General features: G+C 42.1%; 1 protein-coding gene across 1 annotated transcript in view; it reads right to left on the reverse strand.

The window, feature by feature from the left end:
- calcr (calcitonin receptor) overlaps positions 1-21842 on the reverse strand; it is a 203819-nt gene that overhangs the window by 58878 nt on the left and 123099 nt on the right. The window contains exons 5-12 of the mRNA XM_055225250.1: positions 13878-13957; positions 11459-11609; positions 10345-10455; positions 8617-8708; positions 6200-6362; positions 5662-5772; positions 4611-4723; positions 4301-4392 (exon numbers count right to left, since the gene is read on the reverse strand). Coding sequence (XP_055081225.1) covers positions 4301-4392; positions 4611-4723; positions 5662-5772; positions 6200-6362; positions 8617-8708; positions 10345-10455; positions 11459-11609; positions 13878-13957 — 913 coding nt within the window. The remainder of the gene's footprint in view (positions 1-4300; positions 4393-4610; positions 4724-5661; positions 5773-6199; positions 6363-8616; positions 8709-10344; positions 10456-11458; positions 11610-13877; positions 13958-21842) is intronic.

Consider the following 21842-nt stretch of genomic DNA (forward strand, 5'->3'; position numbering starts at 1 on the left):
AACGTTCAGCCTCCCGCAAAAGCTCAGGCTCCTTACCCCCCAGCGAGGTAACATTCCATGTCCCCAGAGCTAGTCTCCATGTCTGGAGGTCCGTTGCCGCCCAGATCTTTTTGCACCCGCCCCTCATGGCTCCTCCCGCAGGTGGTGGGTCCATGGGAGGATGGCACCACGTCGCTCCTTTGGGCTGGGCCCGGTGGGAAAAGGCCCGGCCACATGGGCGACATAACTGGCCTTGTTCTACTGCTTATCATGTGGGGCTTCTGAACCGCTCTTTATCAGACCCGTCTCCCAGAACCTGTTTTCCATGGGTGGCCCTACCAGGGGCATGAAGCCCCCAACAACATAGCTCCCAGGATCATTTGGGTGCTCAAACCCCTCGACCACGCTAAGGTGGTGGTTCAGGGAGGGGAATCAGGGATTGCAACACAGGATGGAAATAAATCTTGTGACATTGCAGAAGCTTACAAAAACAATGCCACAGCAAATATGTGCCTCAGTCAAAGCTATAGGCGATCCAATGAAATATTGTGTGTGACCTTTTTTTTTTGGCCAGGCAGTGTATAAGAGGCACAAAGCTGATGAGGAACACCTGCAAGAACAGTGGCAAAATCTCATCTAACCATCAATTGTAGACATGTTAGGGCACCTTAACGCCTTCACCAGCAGCACTGGACTGATCCTTCTGTATCAAGTTTAGTTTAGTTTATTAGTTTATTTGAAGGGACAGTGTGCAAAAAAACATTAATAAGTGTCTTGTTTGTCCTCTAGAGCATATCTGAAACCCTTTTTATACATATATTCATTAAAATATGATTAGACCAGTATCAAGTATTGGTGTTAAAAATGTACCCACGAAAGTACTTGGTATAGTATCGATAACAAAAATTGTGTTATCGCCCATCCCTAATATCAGATGAATCCCACTGGCTTGTTAAATAAAAAATAATAAAAGGAACTTTACGTAAGCTGTGTTAAGATGTCATAAACAAGACCTGAGTCGCCAGATATGAGGTGAACACATTCAAATCTATATATCTCATGACATCAAATATATATTATTTTTGTTATAATTTGGTGTTTTTGTTAGACTTAGACTTTATTGTTCCCCGAGGGGAGATTCTTTTCCACATACACAGAGCTCGTTTGACATATACACATATAAACACCAAACATCACAGTCACATAAACACATTACAAAACAGACATTATGCCTCAGCGGGGCCTGTTGCTTAAGAAAGCAATGGCTGCTGGGATCAGGCTTCTACCAAACCGTGCCCTCCTGCACCTGATCGCCCTATACCTCTGTCCTGAGGACAGAGGGATTAGATGGTCCTGGAGGGGGTGAGTGAAGTCCTTTATTATGGAGAGTGCAAAGCGTTCAATAGCCCAATTATTTAGATCTGTGAGATTGGGTGTGTGGAGTCCTATGATTTCAGCAGCTATGTGTGTTACTTTTATGAGTTTGGTCCGATTTTTAACAGTAAGCATGTTATAGAAGCACATGGAACAGTACAGTAGGATGGGCTTAATGATACATTTATACAGCAGTAATAACAGGTGTGGAGAAACAGAGTTAGTTGTTCTCAAGATGATTATCCAATCAGAGAGCAGAATGAGTCTCAGTGTCTCATTTGGGTTGTCAGTTTCAATGCTGGATTCCATTGGTTGAAAACTAAAAGGAGGCCTGTCCATATACTGAGAATGAGAAACACTTGTCTCCTCTATGTCCAACTCAGGTTCAGTTGTGAATTTTTTATTTTATTTTTTATTTTATAGTTACAGCACAGGATGCATACATTTCCTTTAAACAACTGTTTTTATATTTTCAAACACATACACTCCTCCACATTCAAAGACCTTCTTCTCCACATTCTAAGACCTCCACATTCTACGTCCTTCTCCTCCACATGCTAAGACCTCCTCCTCCAAATTCTGAGACCTTCACCTCCACATTTTCGAGTTTACATGCAAAGTCTATGGTGGACACACGTGGCTGCTCTACATTTTTGCGGCGCATTTTCAAGCGTCAGAGCAGTGCAAATCTGGCATTGACGCAGCACGTCTTGAACGTTCAGGCATCGGACACTTTGTTCACGCATCCAAGAGTTGAAAAAGCTGAACATCTTGCCAATTGACGCGCAGCGTGAACCAATCAGAGACTACGATGCAGTGTTTTAGCAATGTCATTATCCGGAAAAAGTAGAAAGACATCAGCTACAAACTAGTGCTAACTTAATTATGCTGGGTGCACTGGCTAGCATAAAGACCAGTCACAGACCAAGATATGCCGCCACCGAGCCAACCACCACCCTTGATGGACTTATGTAATAAATACACTAAAGCCAGTTTCTCCAGCTGGTGTGCATCAATCACAAAGACAAAGGAAAAACAAAACATTCAAAGGCACTCACAGTGGACACCCTGTACACGCTTCAAGTATCTTTCTGTCACGATCCTGGTCTGTCCTGCCTCACTTGTTGTCCTTTCCCCCCTCCCTCATGTGTCTGAGTCTGGAGCTAGGCGAAGATCTTGGCTCCTCCCATGCACACCTAGAAGCAATCATCATTAGCTGCACCTGCGGCTGGATAAAAGAAGCCAGGACCCGACACTCAGTGCCAGATTGTCCACGTGTTCACGTGAATATACCTTGCTCGGCTTTGTTCATGTTTTTTCTTTGCTTTTTACATGCTTACTGGATTACCTTTGCTCCTCTCCAAATCCCGCTCCTTGGACCAGCTCAGCACTCCCGCCTTCGACCCTGCTCTCTGTACTGGGTACTGTACTCCTCGTCTCAGACCCAGCTCCTCACTTTTACCCCGGACCACAGCTACTCCCCGCTCCCGACACACAGTCTGATCTACCGTCATTTGTCAACCCTCACCTTATAAATAAACACTGTTGAACACTTCCCTTGGTCCCACATGCCTAGCGTTATGACACTTTCGTTTGTTTTCAAATGCAAAGACATCCAACTAGAAGCATCCAACACGTTTTTGACGGTCCAGTGTGAAACCACACCATAAGACCTTCTCCTCTACATTCTAAGACCTTCACCTCCATATCAAAAAATCCTCCCACATATTCTAAGACCTCCTTCTCCACATTCTAAGACCTTCACCTCCAATTTCGAAAACGTTCTATTCCACATTCTAAGACCCTTCTCCTCACTCACTGTTTCAGTCTGTCCCAGTTTGATCATTCTCACATATGGGTGTGGATGGTCTCATTTTTTTAAGTAAGACTCGCTAAAATACTAAAATATGCTATTTTAGTGGAGCTTTTTTGTTAATTGATATTAAAAAATTTTCAGTTACCTTTTTTTTTATTTATTTATAAAAACAAATAATTATATTCAGTGTATAGTACTTCAAGACATATTTGGCCAGATTAACTTTTCAGAGCATGTAACCATGTTATAATTGGTTTTCAAAGCTGAATTTGTGTTTTGAGTAATCTTTATTCTTCTGCATTCAAACACCTTTGCTCGTGTTTTTCCCCTACCCCCCACCAACATCCGCACTTCTCTAAACTCCATTCTGTGATCTTTTTCTGCATCACATGTAGCCTATTTTGGCACAAATAAAAAAATTTTAACACTGCGACCTTCAGCATGGTCCAGCAGCACTGTGCTTTTTTGTGATGATAGTGTGCAGAAGGCAACTCACGCATTTCTTTCAAGTTAATATTACAATTTAAAATGTTTAAAAATATGGTCCTTTGCCATAAGATTTTAACTATACATTTGCCTCTCTAAAGAGCCTATAATACATATTTTCTGATCTATGTTATAATGATGTTTCATACAGACCTGGAGTTGTGTTTTGTTTCATTCACACATGTTTAACACACAAATCTAGCATATTTAGTTCTTCTTTCAAACTGAAAACACTTGTGATGTCATGTAATATAGGAAGTGCTTCACTGTGTTTTTAAACTCCACACACATTCACTAGAATCATTTGTATAATGATAATAATAATTTCAAACCTGGAACTGCTAATCTCTGCTGAACTAAAGGTAAAACAGAACTGTTAACTTGAAAACTACATGACATAACAAGTTTGAACTGAGCATTTTGAGCTTTGGAGATGTGGACAGACTAATAATAAAAGGTTAGTCAATGTGTAAATGAAACAAAACACAACTCTAGGTATGTTTTTGAAGAGGCAACAACAGCTCACAATAGTCTATTATGCCCTATGACCTTTAACATATGGCCTGCATGCCAGCTGTTCAGTCTGTCCCACTTGGATGGTTTCCAGAGTACTTTTCAAATGTCGTAAAGCAGAGGAGGACCTACCTGAAATAGAAGAAGATGGCCAGTGAGATGAGCAGAGAGGCAATGGAGAGGGCGTGGCCTACGATGGCCATGTAGAACAGGATGTAGGCTGACTGGAACACAGCATAAACCTACTCAGTACAGTAACAGTAAAGTCCTATTGGTGAATTTATACTGACAAGGCTTCAAATGTGACGTGGTGCCACTGACTTTATGGTCTAAGTTATAACCAGCATTAGATTAGTATAGAGCTCATTCATGTACCTATTTCTGTCTGCAGTAAGATGGTTAAATAAAAGGGCTGTGATCTGTCATTCATAAGGAACCGTACCCTGAGCTTGGCCTTGGTGTTCTCATTGCAGCGTGTGTAGTTGGACCAGGTTCGGTTGGTGTCCGGGTGCCGGAACCACAGCCCGTCTTCTCCACAGAACTTTGTGGCCTTTTCTGAGACACAGAAGTACAGGTCAGGGTAATTTTACCAAAGACAGAGTACCTAATATGTGAGCACATGCAGAGTTGTAGAGTACCTAGAGTGTAGGTACCTGTGGAGTACCTAATGCGTGAGCATCTGTGGAGTACCTAATGCGTGAGCATCTGTGGAGTATCTAATGCGTGAGCATCTGTGGAGTACCTAATGCGTGAGCATCTGTGGAGTACCTAATGTGTGAGCATCTGTGGAATACCTAATGCATGAGCACATGTGGAGTACCCAATGTGTGAGCATCTGTGGAGTACCCAATGTATGATCACCTGTGGAGCACCTAGAGCGTGAGCATCTGTGGAATATCTAATGTGTGAGCACCCGTGAATACCTAATGTTGTGAGCATCTGTGTGAGTACCTAATGTGTGAGCACAGATGGTGTACCAAATGTACCTAAAGGTTGAGGTGAAATGCCTAATGTACCTAGTATAAGAGCACCTGTTGAAGCACCTAATGTGTGAGTTCCTGTGGAGAATCTAATTTACCAGAGGGCAGGGGTGCCCAAACTCTTTTCACTGAGGGCTATATCTTGAAACATATTTGACATGGAGGGCCACAGACCAGTGTCAATACAGTGGATAATTCAGATGTGCATTTAACATAGTTTGACGTCATACTTTAAATACGGCTTAAGATATTAATATTAGGTCTGTATGACAATGAAATGTGATGTTATTTATGTTATATTGGTAGGATTACTAAAATTTTGCAGTAAAAAGTATGATTATGATCAATTGGGCCAGTTCAATGAAGGCCAAAGGGCCAATAAATATTGGTTTGCGGCCGCATTTGCCCCCCGGGATATAGTTTGGACACCCCCTGACCTAGGGTGTCAGCAACTGTGGAATACATAATGTGTGGGCACCTGTAGAGTACCTAATGTACCTAGTGTGTGAGTACCTGTGGGGTCGAAGTCCACAAAGTAGTTGGGGCAGTTCTGGGAGGTCAAGGTGCCAGCCGGAGTGTCATCCCAGCACAGCCAGCCATCCCAATTACGAGCACAGTACAGACCTGGGACACACAGATGACTGAGGACGCCACCAAAGACATGTCCCCTGTCCTGCACCCACCACAGTCCAACCGCCAGAGTCCAACCACCTCAGTCCAACCACCTCAGTTCAACAATCATAGTCCAACAACCATGGCCCAACCCCACAGTCCAACCACCACAGTCCAACCACACAGTCCAGCCCCACAGTCCAGCCCCACAGTCCAGCCCCCCAGTCCAACCCCCCAGTCCAACCCCCCAGTCCAACCCCACAGTCCAACCACCACCATCCAACCACCACCATCCAACCACCACCATCCAACCACCACAGTCTAACCAGCAAACTCCACCACAGTTTCACATATCATGTCTCCTGTCCCGTGTCTCCCATTCCTTCTCCCAACCACTGTCTTGTTGTCCTGTTGTTTTGGCCCAGATGCCCTGCTGTACCGGTGCGGTTATAGGCCGGGTCGCGATGCATCTTCTCAAAGCACTTGTACTGGTTGTCCAGGATCTTCCTCCGTACCAGGGTTTCGTCCTCAGACTGGACACTGGGGCTGACTGAGGCATGGGTGGAGTCTATGTCTACATCTGCAGAAAGCTGAGCAGCGGTCTTTACAACACAAAACACAAAAATCACCTGTTATGTAGGAATGTCCTCTGCAAACAAGAACAATAAAAGCAAAAGGATTCTGTATTTTTGTGTAGAATAAATCTGCATGCTTAGACCTCTATAACATATTGTCAAATGTCTCTGTGTGTCAGATGCCATCCCTATGTGTTGTCAAATGCCCTTCCCATGTCTGCATTCTGTGTAACCCTGTAGGCTAGACCTCTACAAGCATGCTCTGAAAAGTATAGGATTCCTTCTTTTTTTTACCCCTGCATCATGACAGCCCTTATATTGCACTGCTTGTTCTGCTGTTGTGAAGATGCCACCAATCAGATTCAAATATTCATTATGAGGTTCCGCCTTTTCCCACTTGCTTTCAGAGAGACATTCCAGATTGATAAATGTGTAGAAGCCGCTTCAGAGTGATAACCGAGTGTGACTCAGGTTACCATAGGTGCTAAAAAACATTTGTTTTACATACAAATACATTTTTAAAACCTAGGGAAATTCCAAATGTGTTCTGATCCTGAGAAGTCAAAAAGAGCCTGAACAATGCAATCCCTTAAAGTGCTTCTAGTAACTTCTGTTTTTTACAGCAAGATGTTATTACTTTACATGATGTGTTCAAGTAACAGGCAATAAACTCTATTTTGGATTTGTTAATTTATATTTAAAACACCAAAATATAAGCAAAAAATAAATCACTTATCTCCATGGATATACGCAAGTGTTTAATGCAATTCTTGGACAAAGCAACATCATCTCCATAAAGACAAGCAGGTGGAAAACTCTCTACCTAAAATATTGTACTGTGCATCTTAAAATTGTACTCTTTCGCCATTTCAGACCTAAACCAGGATTACAGGAGGACTACATCAGACTGCAACCAGATTGACTGCATTGGCCCTGACACTGGTTTAAACTGTTTGCCTTCCCTGCACAAAACCAGGCTTCATCTACCGTTGTCGGTTGTGTTGAGGACCGGAGCAGATCTTTCAGAGCATAGTTCCCCGCCAGATTAAACCAAAATCACCTCCCTCAGGCGGGACAGATCTGCTGACGTGGACTGGGCTGCTAGAGAGCCAGAGACATGAGGAATGTTAAAGAGAAGCCAAATGTGTCCATACATCTGTGAAGGGGGTTCTCACTACGACCTCACTCCCACCTCACTCTAAGCTCTCTTATTTTGGTCCAAACACAGGCTATAATTATAACTATCCATTATTCCAAACTGCTTCCCCAGTACTTTCTTTTCTTTTCCCTGAACCACTGAGGAATAGCACAAATATGAGGCCACAGCCTTATATTTGTGTTATTCCTCAGTGGTCCAGTAGGCTCCATAGTAAATCCATGTGTGTATACTAGTCAATGTGTCTTATACTTGTTCTGATTTTATGAGGTAAACATTCTGTTTCATTGTTGATTTGATAACTTTCTGTTGGTTAAATCAATTATTAATTAATTCATGTTAATTCATTATTAATTAATTCATGTTCAGCCCTAAGAGGTGACTGCTGTTGTGATTTTGGGCACAACAAAAATAAATTGAACATGACATGCTCAATCAGGTTTTACTGATAACTATTACAGTGCTGTTGTATTATTAATTACAAAAAATATTGAAAATGATGGCCATATTATAATTTGGTGTTTTGGTTCTCAAGATGATTATCCAATCAGAAACCAGAATGAGTCTCACATGAATCTGTCATTTGGATTGCCAGTTTTATTTCTGAAATCCAGTTGTTTTAAACCTGAAAGGACTCTCTCTGATCAGTGCTAGTGCAGCCTCTGCAAATTAGTGAATTCTGGAGGTTCTGAGGTTTCCCATGAGGCCTGTCCATATACTGTCCTATATCTGCAGGTTTACTCACTGGCATCCCGGTCAAGTTGTGATTGTAGTAATTTTTTAAAACAGAAAGAGAGCAGGCTGTATACAGTTTGTTCCAGGATGTTTAGTTATCTAGAAGTCTTTTAAAAAATAAATAAATAAATTTGTTCCTAAATATTTCAACAGTTCAAAGTCAATTTGGTCCTCGCTCTTTTACAGGTAACTCCATAAAGCTTTTCTAAGTTCAGGCTAACTTCCACAAATGCGGCTTAAAGTTCTAAACAATTTGTTTTAAGTATATTTCAGCAGCATTGACATTTTTTGCCCAAATGATTTCCCTCATTTGCATTTTCACTTTGCTAATGCCTACAGACTGTGGTTGTTGTGGCAGCTCTTATCACCCGTTATGGCCCTGTGCCTCACCCTGGGATCTCCCACACACACACTGCTGTTGGCTCCATGGCTGCTGCTGTTCAACCACTGCCCCTCCTCCGAGCAGAACCTCCTGACAGTCTCTGAGGACAGTAGGAATGAATGAAAACAATTAAATCAAGAAAATACTGTTTTTTACTCATCAAAATAAATCTAAACCATCCTTTTTTCCCAAAAGGGGGAACATTTATATGGCCAATAAAAATCAGAAAGTAACTTGAATAATCAGATCAGAACCTAACATTTAGATCTGATGTTTGGTGTGTGTTTACATGCACAAGACAAGTATAATGAATGAATGGGGGCGACAGTAGCTCAGTTGGTAGAGTGTTTGTCCACTGATCTGAAGGTTGGCGGCTCTTGACATAAACATCATTGGTTGAGCGGTCAGATCCACTGATCCATAGGTTGGTGGTGCGATTCTAACTCAGGTGTATGAATGTGTGTGTGAGTGGTTCCTTGTTGTAAAGCGCTTTGAGTGCCTTGAAGGTAGAAAACCACTGTAGAAAAATGTGACCATTCCATTTACCATTAAAATAATAATCTTTCAGTCTGTGTAGGTGTGAAAAATCAGATTACTCACATCAGTATAAAGAAGTGGCTCTAAATGAAGCTCAGTTAAAAGGGCCAATTTGGAGTCGAGTTCGAACCGCGAGCATCATAGCCAGCTTTGTTATGCTCATATCTTTATTTACGGACACAATAGTGAATAAAACTCCAGAATCATGTAGAAAGGTTAATACGAACATTTTAAGACCAAACTCACAAAGTTCACTGCAGCAGTTAGAGAGGGGACACAGTTTTTCACTATAAAGTGAACTGGAGCCAGAGTCCAGCGCAACCATTATCACTTCCTATTTGAAACGCTGCGGCTAGCAGGTTAGTTATGTCCATTTACCGTATTTTCTGGAGTATAAATTGAACCAGCCGAAAAAATCATAATAATGAAGAAAAAAACACATATAAGTCGCACCGAAATGTATTTTACAAAATCCGAGACCAAGAGCAGACATTTTATCTTTAAAGACAAGTTATAATAATCATACAACAGGCTGAATATCAGTACAGCACGCTAACGTAACACATTTATATTTATTCAGCTACATGAAGCACAGACAGACCTGAATACAGTACGTGTCTGGTTTGTTAACGTAAAATATTAACTAAAAAAAAAACAGCTCACAAGTTTACTCTCGATATCACTCCAAATCACAAAATCCATTGAATTCTTCACCCTTGGTGCCACTTCTGAACAACTCTGCCAACTCTGGAGGTAGATGAAGCATTGCTTCCTCTTCCAACTGGCTGTCATCAGACGCAGCAGAATACCATTTTCTTTTAGGGGGAATTTTTATTTTTGTTAAGTCTTTCTCAGATGTCTTTTAAATTACTGTAATGGTAAAATTTTAAACTTTAAATAGTACAGGAGTAGTAGTTCCTGGTACAGAAGCCTAGAGTGCCCTCACACGGTTGTCACTGTGACAGTAACAAAGATGTAAAATTATATATTTTAATAATTCCACATATAAGTCACATGTGAGTATAAGTCGCACCCCCAGCCAAGCTATAAAAAAAAATGTTATAGACCAGAAAATATGATGCATATATACAGTCTATGGATGGAACTGATATTTACATAATCTGGTAACTCCAGATTTTTGGTGTGTGTATTAGCCCTTTTTAGTTGACCCCTTTTGAATGGCAAGGGGTGCTGTTCACCTGTGGGGTCTCCAGTCCAGTCGGAGGTGGGGCATTTCTGGGAGGCCACGCCTCCTGCAGGGGTGTGTTCCCAGCACAAGAACCCATCCCACTCAGCACTGCAGTACGGCCCTGCAGCACAAAGCCATGGAAACTTTATAAAGGTAGGTTTAATACAATACTATCAGCTGTAAGATGTGAAATACAAAGATGGTGTTCAATACTAATATAAAAGTAAAGAGCCCGTATCTTTTCCCAAGTATTTGAGCAAAGTCGTATTATATAAGCTGCTCTTGAGGTCAAAATATGTCTGCTGTGTACTGTTGGCATCTAATGATAAAGAATTTAATTGTTTGATAATCAGGAACTAAGTGTTAGCATGCTAGGTGTTTTTAGTTTTGCTATGATGGAAAACTGCACTTTGGCCTCTGAAAGCTGTGAAATGTGCTTAAGTCATTATGGTGAATAGGGTTGTCACTATAAACTTTCAAACTCAATTTCAATACAAAGAAATTCATTCAATACTCAATATCAATTACAACAGCACAATGAAAATAAAAACAGAATGCAACCATCCACAACCATAACCACTGAACAGTAACATAACGCATAAGGTTCAAAATGAAGAAAAGATCAGGTTTTGTCCTGATTATATGATTTTTTGCAGTATCAACACCTGCTCAAATTAGTGTCTAGTTTCAATATTAGTTTCTTAGACAGTAAAAATCAGGTACAGTGCCTTTAACAACTCCATTGAAGTCTTGTTATAATCTCCCCAGCTAATTATCCACTGCTTTTCATGATGATAGTGTATTGTAGTCAACAGCAGCTACAGTATTCATGCACTGTTTTACATTGTCATTTTATAATTAGTTGATATAGTGTTTACTGTATAAATCACATGTTACAGACCTTAGCTGGAAAAACAGGTAAAATGATTTGTACTTGCTCTTAAAGTCTCACACATAAAGTTACAGTCACAAGCTAGCTAGCATTAGCCAGTATGTTTTTCAGTGAATCACGCTCACCTTTTTTGTAAGCAGGACAATGAACACTTGTATTGATCACAGGCTCCTGGGAATGTGTTGTTTAAATCCATTTGTATTAACAACAAGAGGATGGGACAGTGTCTGACCTGCTCCCTGTGGTGTCTCCTCCTTCAGCGTCTCACACCTGAGTCTTCTCTCCTTCAGATGTTTGTTCAGAGCTCTATTCTCCTCCAGGTCCAGGTCCTCCTCTGCAGACCTCTCCACTGACATGTCAGCCATGACAGTCTTCTGCACATACTACATGACAAAGATAACCACTCACACTAGCTCAAGGTCTGGGTTTGTGGACTTTTTAAAAGTTTATAATGATCTTATTTTGGGTTTCATTGGACACATACATGAAGAATATTGCTTTAACAGTAATGTAATTATATAAGAGCAAATGCTGAATCCAAGAACTACTTTCTATGTTTAAATCTGATTGTTATATTAGTGACAAGTTCTGTAGTCTGATTAGGTTCATTAGATCTTATGTATTGATGATACTTTAGATCTTATGTACAGACCTTGATCGTTTCAGCTGCACTCCTTGCCACCTTGTTATGTGATGTTAGTCATTCGGGTGTGGCTCACTAAGCAACAAGCCTACCAAGTACAACAGTCCACAATATCAGACCACTTCAAAAGGGAAAACCGTTTCATGGAATGGAAGTCCCATCAAGATCAGGGAGGCCATCAAAACCCAGAAACGTGCCCACTAGACTGTAAATCAGAATCAGGGGATGCACCAACTTTCTCACACTTGGGATACAGTTCTGAAGAAGCTGGACTGCAAAATCGGTTTAAATCAACTAAGCAGACATTACAGCAACATTTAGTGACACTTCTGTGGAGCATGGCAGAACGAAGCTGAAACTATCAACATCTGAAATCAACAAAGGTCTATACTTCAGATTCTAAAGTAGAATATGTACTATGTATATTTTCTGGTGGAAGGTCTACCAACCTCATGTGTCAACAGAAGTGTTGGGTTTATAATAACACTTTATAATAACTATAGCCTGTTTAGCCTTAATAAAGCATGAACAAAGACATAATTAATAATGAACAAACAATTAATAATGATTCATGCTTAATAACTACTTAATTACTACCTTAATTAACACTTAATTAGCAATTAATGTTGTATATAGTTACTTATACTTATTTCACACTTAGTTACTCCTTAAATATGCATTTACAAATACACACACAAATGGTTAGTTAAGTATCAACTCAAACACTTAATGATTAGTAAGTTACGAGTTCAATGATAATTCAGGCAGCTATTACCTGTTAAGTAAGTCTTTTTTAGAGCTTTTCTAAAGTAAAGACTAATTATGCTTTGTTAAGTATTTGTTAAGGTTGGCCAAACCCCAGAGAAACAATAATAACATTTTCACATTATGTAGGCATGTAATAATGATTAACTAATGTCTAACTAACTCCGTGAGTTCATGATTAGTTCAACCAGGAGCAAATACTGTTTTGTAAACACTAAAGTGAAGACTATTTAGACTGAATTAAGTATTTGTTAAGGTGCTGTACTAGCCATTATCTATGCCATTACCCATTTTCTCACAGAGGTGGGAATCAACTCTACATAAAAAAGCAAGCCAAGAAACATGGATACAAAACAGCTGGATGTTTTCAGAACATTTACAAACACAATCAAAATCTGTTTTGTTTGCAAAACATCTTATAAATATCTTACTACGAATACTTTCAAATGTAAATAATAATAATAATAATAATACAAAATAATAAATATGCTTTTTAATGTTTTTTCAAACCTTTTTAAATGGAACCTCAAAACTTTAAAGTTTACAGTCATGTTCCCATACATGCACCAGCCTGATGCAGAATTAGCCCTTCTTTAGATACCAATGTTTGCCCCTATAGGCCTGGATTACTTTACTGCCCTGCATTCTTGTACAGGCTTGAAGGGGCAATCACTTTAGTCTTTACTTTAGTCTTCACTTTAGTCTTCACTTTAGTCTTCACTTTAGTCTTCACTTTAGTGAAAACAGTATTTGCTCCTGGTTGAACTAATCATGAACTCACGGAGTTAGTTAGACATTAGTTAATCATTATTACATGCCTACATAATGTGAAAATTCTATTATTGTTTCTCTGGGGTTTGGCCAACCTTAACAAATACTTAATAAAGCATAATTAGTCTTAGTACACTTTTACCTGATGAAAAAATGCAATGATATCCAAATCCCATTAAATATTACACTATACTATTTTAAATAGTTTGAGAAGGGAGTGTTGGTGGAAAAATACATTTAACTGTTTTTTTCTTAATATGATACATTTATATCTTTGTGGTTTTCCATACAACTGTTTGTTACAATTGACAAATTTTTGCATAACATATTTGAAATAATAGAAATATGTATTTGAAATAGCAAGATATACAAATGATATTTTGTAGACATTTCCATGTGACAGTTTGTCTATTGCTAGTCCCTTTGCCCTAGGCAGCTGTCAAGTGTCCAGAATGCACATGAGACTGATTACCGTGAGTGCTTTGTCCAGACGCACACATGTGGAAAGCTCTGTCCACTGACCTCCCTCGTCACAGCGCCTCCTGGCCTTCTCTGAGAACACAACAGGTTTACTCAAATGGACACTGATATCAACACAAATGGAGACGTGTGTGCACATCTTATTATGAAAGAGCCAGCATCAGGGGAGTCGAGCTGGATTCTCTGTTGGACATTTGAATTTCTGCTTCATTTTTGTCTTCATTAACCTTTTCTGCTCCAATATGTTTCAATTTGTGGACATGCCTTCCCATAAGACTTGGATGTGGAGGTAATTGACGGCGTTGGCATTTGGTGGACATATTCATCATATGCAGAAGATGTCAATGTTTATTCTGTGCTGAGGAGATGTCAAACCAACGTGCTTCGCGTCAGTTGCAGGCAGTGTCCCAAAAGGCTTAGCACAGCAGCGCCTTTATGACCAATCAGATCAGACACATGGAGACTGCAAATGTTCATGATAAATTCCTCAAGCAACAGTATGTTTCTCACACTGTCAGAATCATTTAGAGTCCTTTAGAGTCCTTTAGAGTACTTTAGAGTACTTTAGAGTCAGAATCTGTCATCGCTGTCAGAGCCTGTCAGAGTCTATCAGAGTATGTTAGTCTGTTAGAGTCTGTCAGAGTTGGTTAAAGTCTGTTAGAGTCTGTCAGAGTCTGTCAGAATCTGTTAGAGTATGTCAGAGTCATCACAGTGTGTCAAAGTGTGTAAGAATCTATCAGAGCCTGTCAGAGTCTGTCAGATTCTGTCAGAGCCTGTCAGAGCCTGTCAGAGCCTGTCAGAGTCTGTTAGAGCCTGTTAGAATGTTAGTCGTCAGAGTGTGTCAAAGTCTGTCAGAGTCTGTTAGAAAGTTAGAGCAAGAGGCTCTTAGAGTCTGTCAAAGTCTGTTAGAGTCTGTCAGGGTCTGTTAGAGTCTTTCAGAGTCTGTCAGAGTCTGTTAGAGTCTGTCAGGGTCTGTCAGAGTCTGTCAGAGTCTGTCAGGGTCTGTCAGAGTCTGTCAGAGTCTGTCAGGGTCTGTTAGAGTCTGTCAGGGTCTGTCAGAGTCTGTCAGGGTCTGTCAGAGCCTGTCAGAGTCTGTCAGGGTCTGTTAGAGTCTGTTAGAGTCTGTCAGGGTCTCTCAGGGTCTGTTAGAGTCTGTCAGAGTCTGTTAGAGTCTGTCAGGGTCTGTTAGAGTCTGTCAGGCTCTGTTAGAGTTTGTTAGAGTCTGTCAGGGTCTGTTAGAGTCTGTCAGGGTATGATAGAGTCTGTCAGGGTCTGTCAGAGTCTGTTAGAGTCTATCAGGGTCTGTCAGAGTCTGTTAGAGTCTGTCAGAGTCTGTCAGAGTCTGTCAGAGTCTGTTAGAGTCTTTCAGAGTCTGTTAGAGTTTGTTAGAGTCTGTCAGGGTCTGTTAGAGTTTGTTAGAGTCTGTCAGGGTCTGTTAGAGTTTGTTAGAGTCTGTCAGGGTCTGTTACAGTCTGTCAGGGTCTGTCAGAGTCTGTCAGGGTTTGTTAGAGTCTGTCAGGGTCTGTTAGAGTCTGTCAGGGTCTATTAGAGTCTGCCAGGGTCTGTCAGAGTCTGTCAAGGTCTGTTAGAGTCTGTCAGGGTCTGTTAGAGTCTGTCAGGGTCTGTTAGAGTCTGTCAGGGTCTGTCAGAGTCTGTCAGAGTCTGTTAGAGTCTGTCAGGGTCTGTTAGAGTTTGTTAGAGTCTGTCAGGATCTGTTAGAGTCTGTCAGGGTCTGTTAGAGTCTGTCAGGGTCTGTCAGAGTCTGTCAGAGTCTGTTAGAGTCTGTTAGAGTCTGTCAGGGTCTGTCAGAGTCTGTTAGAGTCTGTCAGGGTCTGTCAGAGTCTGTCAGGGTCTGTCAGAGTCTGTCAGGGTCTGTCAGAGTCTGTCAGAGTCTGTTAGAGTTTGTTAGAGTCTGTCAGGATCTGTTAGAGTCTGTCAGGGTCTGTTAGAGTCTGTCAGGGTCTGTCAGAGTCTGTTAGAGTCTGTCAGGGTCTGTCAGAGTCTGTTAGAGTCTGTCAGGGTCTGTCAGAGTCTGTCAGAGTCTGTTAGAGTCTGTCAGGGTCTGTCAGAGTCTGTTAGAGTCTGTTAGAGTCTGTCAGGGTCTGTCAGAGTCTGTTAGAGTCTGTCAGGGTCTGTCAGAGTCTGTTAGAGTCTGTCAGGGTCTGTCAGAGTCTGTCAGAGTCTGTTAGAGTCTGTCAGGGTCTGTCAGAGTCTGTCAGAGTCTGTTAGAGTCTGTTAGAGTCTGTCAGGGTCTGTTAGAGTTTGTTAGAATTTGTCTGTCAGAGTCGGTTACAGCCTACTACAATCTGTCAGTTAGAGTCTGTTAGAGTCAGAGTCCTTTACATTCACTAACTTTTAAAAATGTGAAAACACTGGTAGCATGTAGCACTAGACTTAGCTAACCTTAACAATTACAGAGGTGAAAGCATGATTTTTGTTTTGTTTCTTTACTCTTAACCCTTGTGTTGAATACTGTGTGATACAGATATGGAGGTTAACTTGTTTCTCACTAAGAATGCTACACGTGCTTATTTTAAGATGTCTACTCTGGAACCTGCTACTTACAGGATACGGCTCTTCATCTTTCATTTGACACCAGGCCTTGAAATACATTGTTTCAGTGACTGCATCTTTTTAGTGACATATTCTACCTTCCTGTAAACAGTTAACGGTATATCTATTTATGACCTTGTACGGACAGTATGTAAAATGAGTTTACCTCTCCTTTGTAATGTAATATGCATGTGGCTGCTGTCTGTACCTTCATTCATCTGATCAGGTAAAACTTTCAACTCTCTACCTGGTCTGCAATCAATTCCTTCACAATTACAGGAGGTGTGGCCACACAGAGCCTGGAGCCTGATATTTACTCTGACAAACTTTGGGCTTTTCTATGACTTATTGTATGCAGCATCGCACAGTGCGCACATGTGCTGCTACAATTTAAATCCATCATGTCGTATATTGTGACATCCAACTATTTTATAATGAAAAAAAAAAAAAGAAGTGCTGTGGACACAAGGCTTTAGAGTCTATTAGACCCAGTGTGTCCCAGTCCCAGAACAGTGCTGCTCTGTTCACACTTAACCTGTACGTGGCTCTACACACCATAGACATACAATTAGTGGATTATTCCACTTAACATGGCTAGTACAGGAAGATTTTGGAACACTGCATTTTTTTGCATGATAATGCCAATGGCTATAGGAAAAATACAAAGTATGAATATAATTCAGAGGGTGTCAGCTGGTACCAACCAATCAACCACATTAATGTGAGCTCAAGGCCTTTTTGTTAAGTCATTGTAGAGGGTGTAAACCAGACATGTCAGACTCACACCAGCGGGCCAAATTTGGCCCTCGATATAATTATATTTGGCCCTCGAGATCATATCAAATATGTATTAGAGTTGGCCCGCCGGCTGCCGCACCAGTATAGCACATACACCACTAATACTACGAATCCCAGAAAGCTTTGCAAATACATTGGGCGCTGGCCCCCACCACTTCTGTTGATACTCATTACCATCTGCTACCTGTTGCCTCACTCAAATTTAATCCACTCCTTCTGAAAAACATGCAGATGTTGTTAAAATGTTTCAATAAATATTTAGTTTGGCCTGCGACTTAGTCCCGGTTTTTAATTTTGACCCAGAATCAGAAGACTTTTATTGCCATCACCTGTGAACAGAGTTCACAAACTAGGAACTTACTGTGGTGATAAAGTGTAACATAAAACACACTGAATAAATACAAATACAAATAAGGGCATGCACAGAGTTTAAAAAGATATGCTTAAAAATAAAATACTTAGAGATAAGTATAAGTAATATATACAACAGCAGCATCAGAATAACAGTGCAAACATGACTTATTAAAGTGACTGGTGTTATTAAGTGTCCAGTTATGTGCAGATATTATAAAGTGTTCATAAGACAAATGGCAGAGGGGAAGAAACTGTTCTTATGATGAGAGGTTCTGGTCCCAATGGACCGTAGCCTCCTGCCAGAGGGAAGTGGCTCAAATAGTCCATGTCCAGGGTGAGAGGTGTCAGCTGCTATACGGCCTGCTCCCCCCGAGTCCTGGAGACGTACAGGTCCTGTAGAGATGGAAGGCTGCAGCCAATCACCTTCTCAGCAGAGGCACAATGCGCTGCAGTCTGTCTGTCCCTGGCAGTGGCCCCAGAGAACCACACAGTGATGAAGGAGGTGAGGATGGACTCAATGATGGCCATGTAAAACTGCACCATCATCTGGACTGGCAGCTTGAGTTTCCTCAGCTGCCGCAGGTAGAACATCCTAAGCTGGGCTTTTTTGATGAGGGAGCTGATGGTCGGCTCCCACTTGTGATCCTGGGTGATGCAGGTGCCCAGGAAGCGGAAGGAGTCCACAGTGGTGATGGGGGAGTCCGTCAGGGTGAGGGGAGGCAGGAGGACTGTGACTTTCCTGAAGTCCACAATCATCTCCACTGTCTTCTGGGCGTTAAGCTCCAGGTTGTTGCTGCTGCACCAGGACACCAGCCGGTCCACCTTCCTCCTGTAGGCAGACTCATCGCCATCCGAGATGAGTCCAATGAGGGTGGTGTCATCCGCAAACTTAACCAGTTTGACGGAGTCGTGGTTGGAGGTGCAGCAGTTGGTGCACAGAGAGAATAGCAGGGGAGAAAGTACACAGCCCTGTGGAGCTCCTGTGCTGATAGTCCGAGTGTCCGAGACATTCTTCCCCAGCCGCACGCGTTGCCTCCGGTCCGTTAGGAAGGCAGTGATCCATCTGCAGGTGGAGTCAGGCACGTTGAGCTGAGTGAGCTTGTCCTGGAGCAGAGCAGGGAGGATGGTGTTGAACGCAAAGCTGAAGTCCACAAACAGGATCCTGGCGTAGGTTCCTGGGGAGTCCAGATGCTGGAGGATGAAGTGAAGGGCCAGGTTAATGGCGTAGTCTGCAGACCGGTTGGCTCTGTAGGCAAACTGCAGAGGGTCCAGGAGGGGGGAGGTGAAGGACTTGAGGTGGTGCAGGACCAGGTGCTCAAATGACTTCATGACTACAGACGTCAGCACCACAGGCCTGTAGTCATTAAGTCCAGTGATCCTGGGCTTCTTGGGGACGGGGACAATGGTGGACAGCTTGAAACAGTCTGGGACGTGACATGAGTCCAGGGAGGTGTTAAAGATGTCCGTGAAGACAGGAGCCAGTTCCTCAGCACAGTGTCTTAGGGTGGAAGGAGAGACACGGTCCGGGCCCGGGGCCTGACGGGGGTTCTGCTTTCTGAAAAGCTTAGTCACATCCTGCTCCAAATCTGAGGGCAGTGGGGGAGGAGGGGGGGTCCGAGGTGGGTTTGTAGGTAATGTCCATGATGGTGCGGGAGGAGGGGGAGGGGTGTGAGACCTCAAATCTTGTAAAAAAAGCCCTTTAACTTTTCTGCTAATTGTTTGTTGTCCACGGTGGGAGGGGCTTCAGGCCTGTAGTGGGTGATTTGCCTAAGCCCTCTCCAGACAGAAGCAGAGTCGTTGGTGGAGAAATGCTGTTCCAGACGTATATTGTACTCTGCTTTAGCCTTTTCCATCTCTTTGCTAAACGCATACTTGCAACGCCTGTAGCCTTCATGATCTTCTGCCCTGTAAGCCAGGGATCTCAAACTCAATTTACCTGGGGGCCGCTGGAGGCAGAGTTTGGGTGAGGCTGGGCCACATTATGTTTTCCACAGGAAATGGTGTTAAAAAAAATGCACCGTTCCAAGTGTCGTTCGAACGGTGCATTTAAGGGCTTACATAACTTCCGGCGCGACAATTGCTGTCCCATTTCATGCACTCGATGAATGCGGTCGAAAATGTGTCATGCGTTTACATGAAGATTGACCGTAGCGTGCATCCGAGCACACTCCACACACTGCTATATCCCGTCATGCACCGCGCCTACGCAAATGGAGTTCGCTATGCCAAACACATTCAAATGTAAGTACTGGTTTACGTCACCTGCAACAGTGCGACATGAAACTGTTGCTACATGAAACTGTAAAATCTGAATAAAGATGCATACAGGCCGTGTTTTTAATGATTAAAAAAACTGTGCAGCTCTGGCACACTCAGGTATAGAAGGCATAGAAGGTAAACAGCACCCTCTACTGGTATTTAAGTGATTTAGCCACAGATCAAATTCAGAACCGTTAAACTGCAATATCCCACTTTATGTACAACTAATCTGCGTTCTCTGGTTTATAGACTATGAATGTAAAAATGATACTGTTACCTCTGTCTCTGTTATTACGTTTTAACAAAGTTTATTTTGTTAAAGTTATGAAGAAGATACAATTGGGAAAAAATCACCTCAAACCTTATATTTATATATTGATATTCAAAGGGAAAGTACTTCATTCAATTTAAGCAGAAATAAAGGCTGTGATGACGACACCTTGACTCTTCTTCTATTAAATAATAAATAATTAAAATAAATAAAACTAATTATTTCAGCGACGTCATATAAGATGCGTTACATAAGCGCACAGACAGAGTTTGACGTTCGTTTGAACTGTGCATGTGGCGAATTGGGACACAATCGCGCCGTGGGTTTGACCCACAAACCCATGGTGCGACCCTGTAATTGATCCGGGTTACCGGGGACTGTTATTGCCGACGGACAGGTGTGTACGTGACTGCAGACACATTACACTGCATTGAGCTCCTTACTTTTTTTTTTTATCCCGCTGCATCACTTTGATTTATTTCATCAGAGAGAGAGAGAGAGAGACGTCATATTAACTCTGCCAGTGCCAGTGCCATTCATGTGTGTGTATAAATATATGTATACAGTTATACACATTTATATACGTATATATATATATATATATATATATATATATATATATATATATATGTATAATGTCCCGCTTGGCGGAAACTTAAAAAAACTTTTTTTGAAGTGCTGTGAACGCAGTGCGCTGGGATGAATGCCTGCGTGTGTCCAATAGAAACAAGGCATCGGTCAGACACAGAAGAAAACTCCATGACAACGCTGTTGTAACTTTCACTCATTGAGAAATGTTTCTCTGCATTGAGCCCGATGTCCCGCCCCCGGGAGCCATATACCCCACCGTGATTGGTAGGCTGTGCACACAACACTGTAAAGTGTCATACATATCAAACATGCGGGCCGCACTAACATTAAACTTTAATATTAAGACGAGGGCCACAAACTCTGCGCCCCCGGGCCGCAATTGGCCCATGGTCTGAGACCCCTGCTGTAAGCCATCTCCTTTTCCCTCCTCAGATGTCTCAGTCTGGGTGTGAACCAGGGTTTGTCGTTGTTAAAAGTCACCCTGGTGCATGATAGAACGATGCTGTCCTCACAGAACTGAATGCATGACATCACAGTGTCTGTGTACTCATCCAAACTGTATGTGGTCTTGAACACATCCCAGTCTGTAGTGTCCAAACATGTGCGAAGCTCCTCCACAGCCTCACTGGTCCACTTCTTAGAAGTCCTCACAGCAGGTTTGGAGAGTTTCAGCCGTTGTTTGTAAGGAGGGATGAGGTGAACCATGACATGATCAGAGAATCCTGGAGCAGCATGGGCCAGGGCTCTGTAGGCTCCACTGACCGTTGTGTAACAATGATCCAGCATCTTCTGCTCTCTCGTCGGGCATTTAATAAACTGTTTATACTTGGGCAGTTCCTGACTCAGATTTCCCTTATTGAAATCCCCCAGGATGATTAATAAAGAGTCCGGTAAGTTTCACTCCACATCCAGAATCTGCTCCGCGAGCACACACTGGGCCTCGTGCGTGTCCGCGCACGGAGGGATGTAAACAGCGGCCAGAATGAATGAAGCAAACTCACGTGGAGAATAGAAAGGCCTACAGTTAATGAACAGATATTCCACAGCGGGAGACCAGTGTTGGGAGATCACAGTCACATCCGTACACCAGGCGTTGTTGATGTAGAAACAGACACCTCCACCTTTTGTCTT

The sequence above is a fragment of the Periophthalmus magnuspinnatus genome, chromosome 11 (assembly GCF_009829125.3).
Source record: "Periophthalmus magnuspinnatus isolate fPerMag1 chromosome 11, fPerMag1.2.pri, whole genome shotgun sequence".
NCBI lineage: Eukaryota > Metazoa > Chordata > Actinopteri > Gobiiformes > Gobiidae > Periophthalmus > Periophthalmus magnuspinnatus.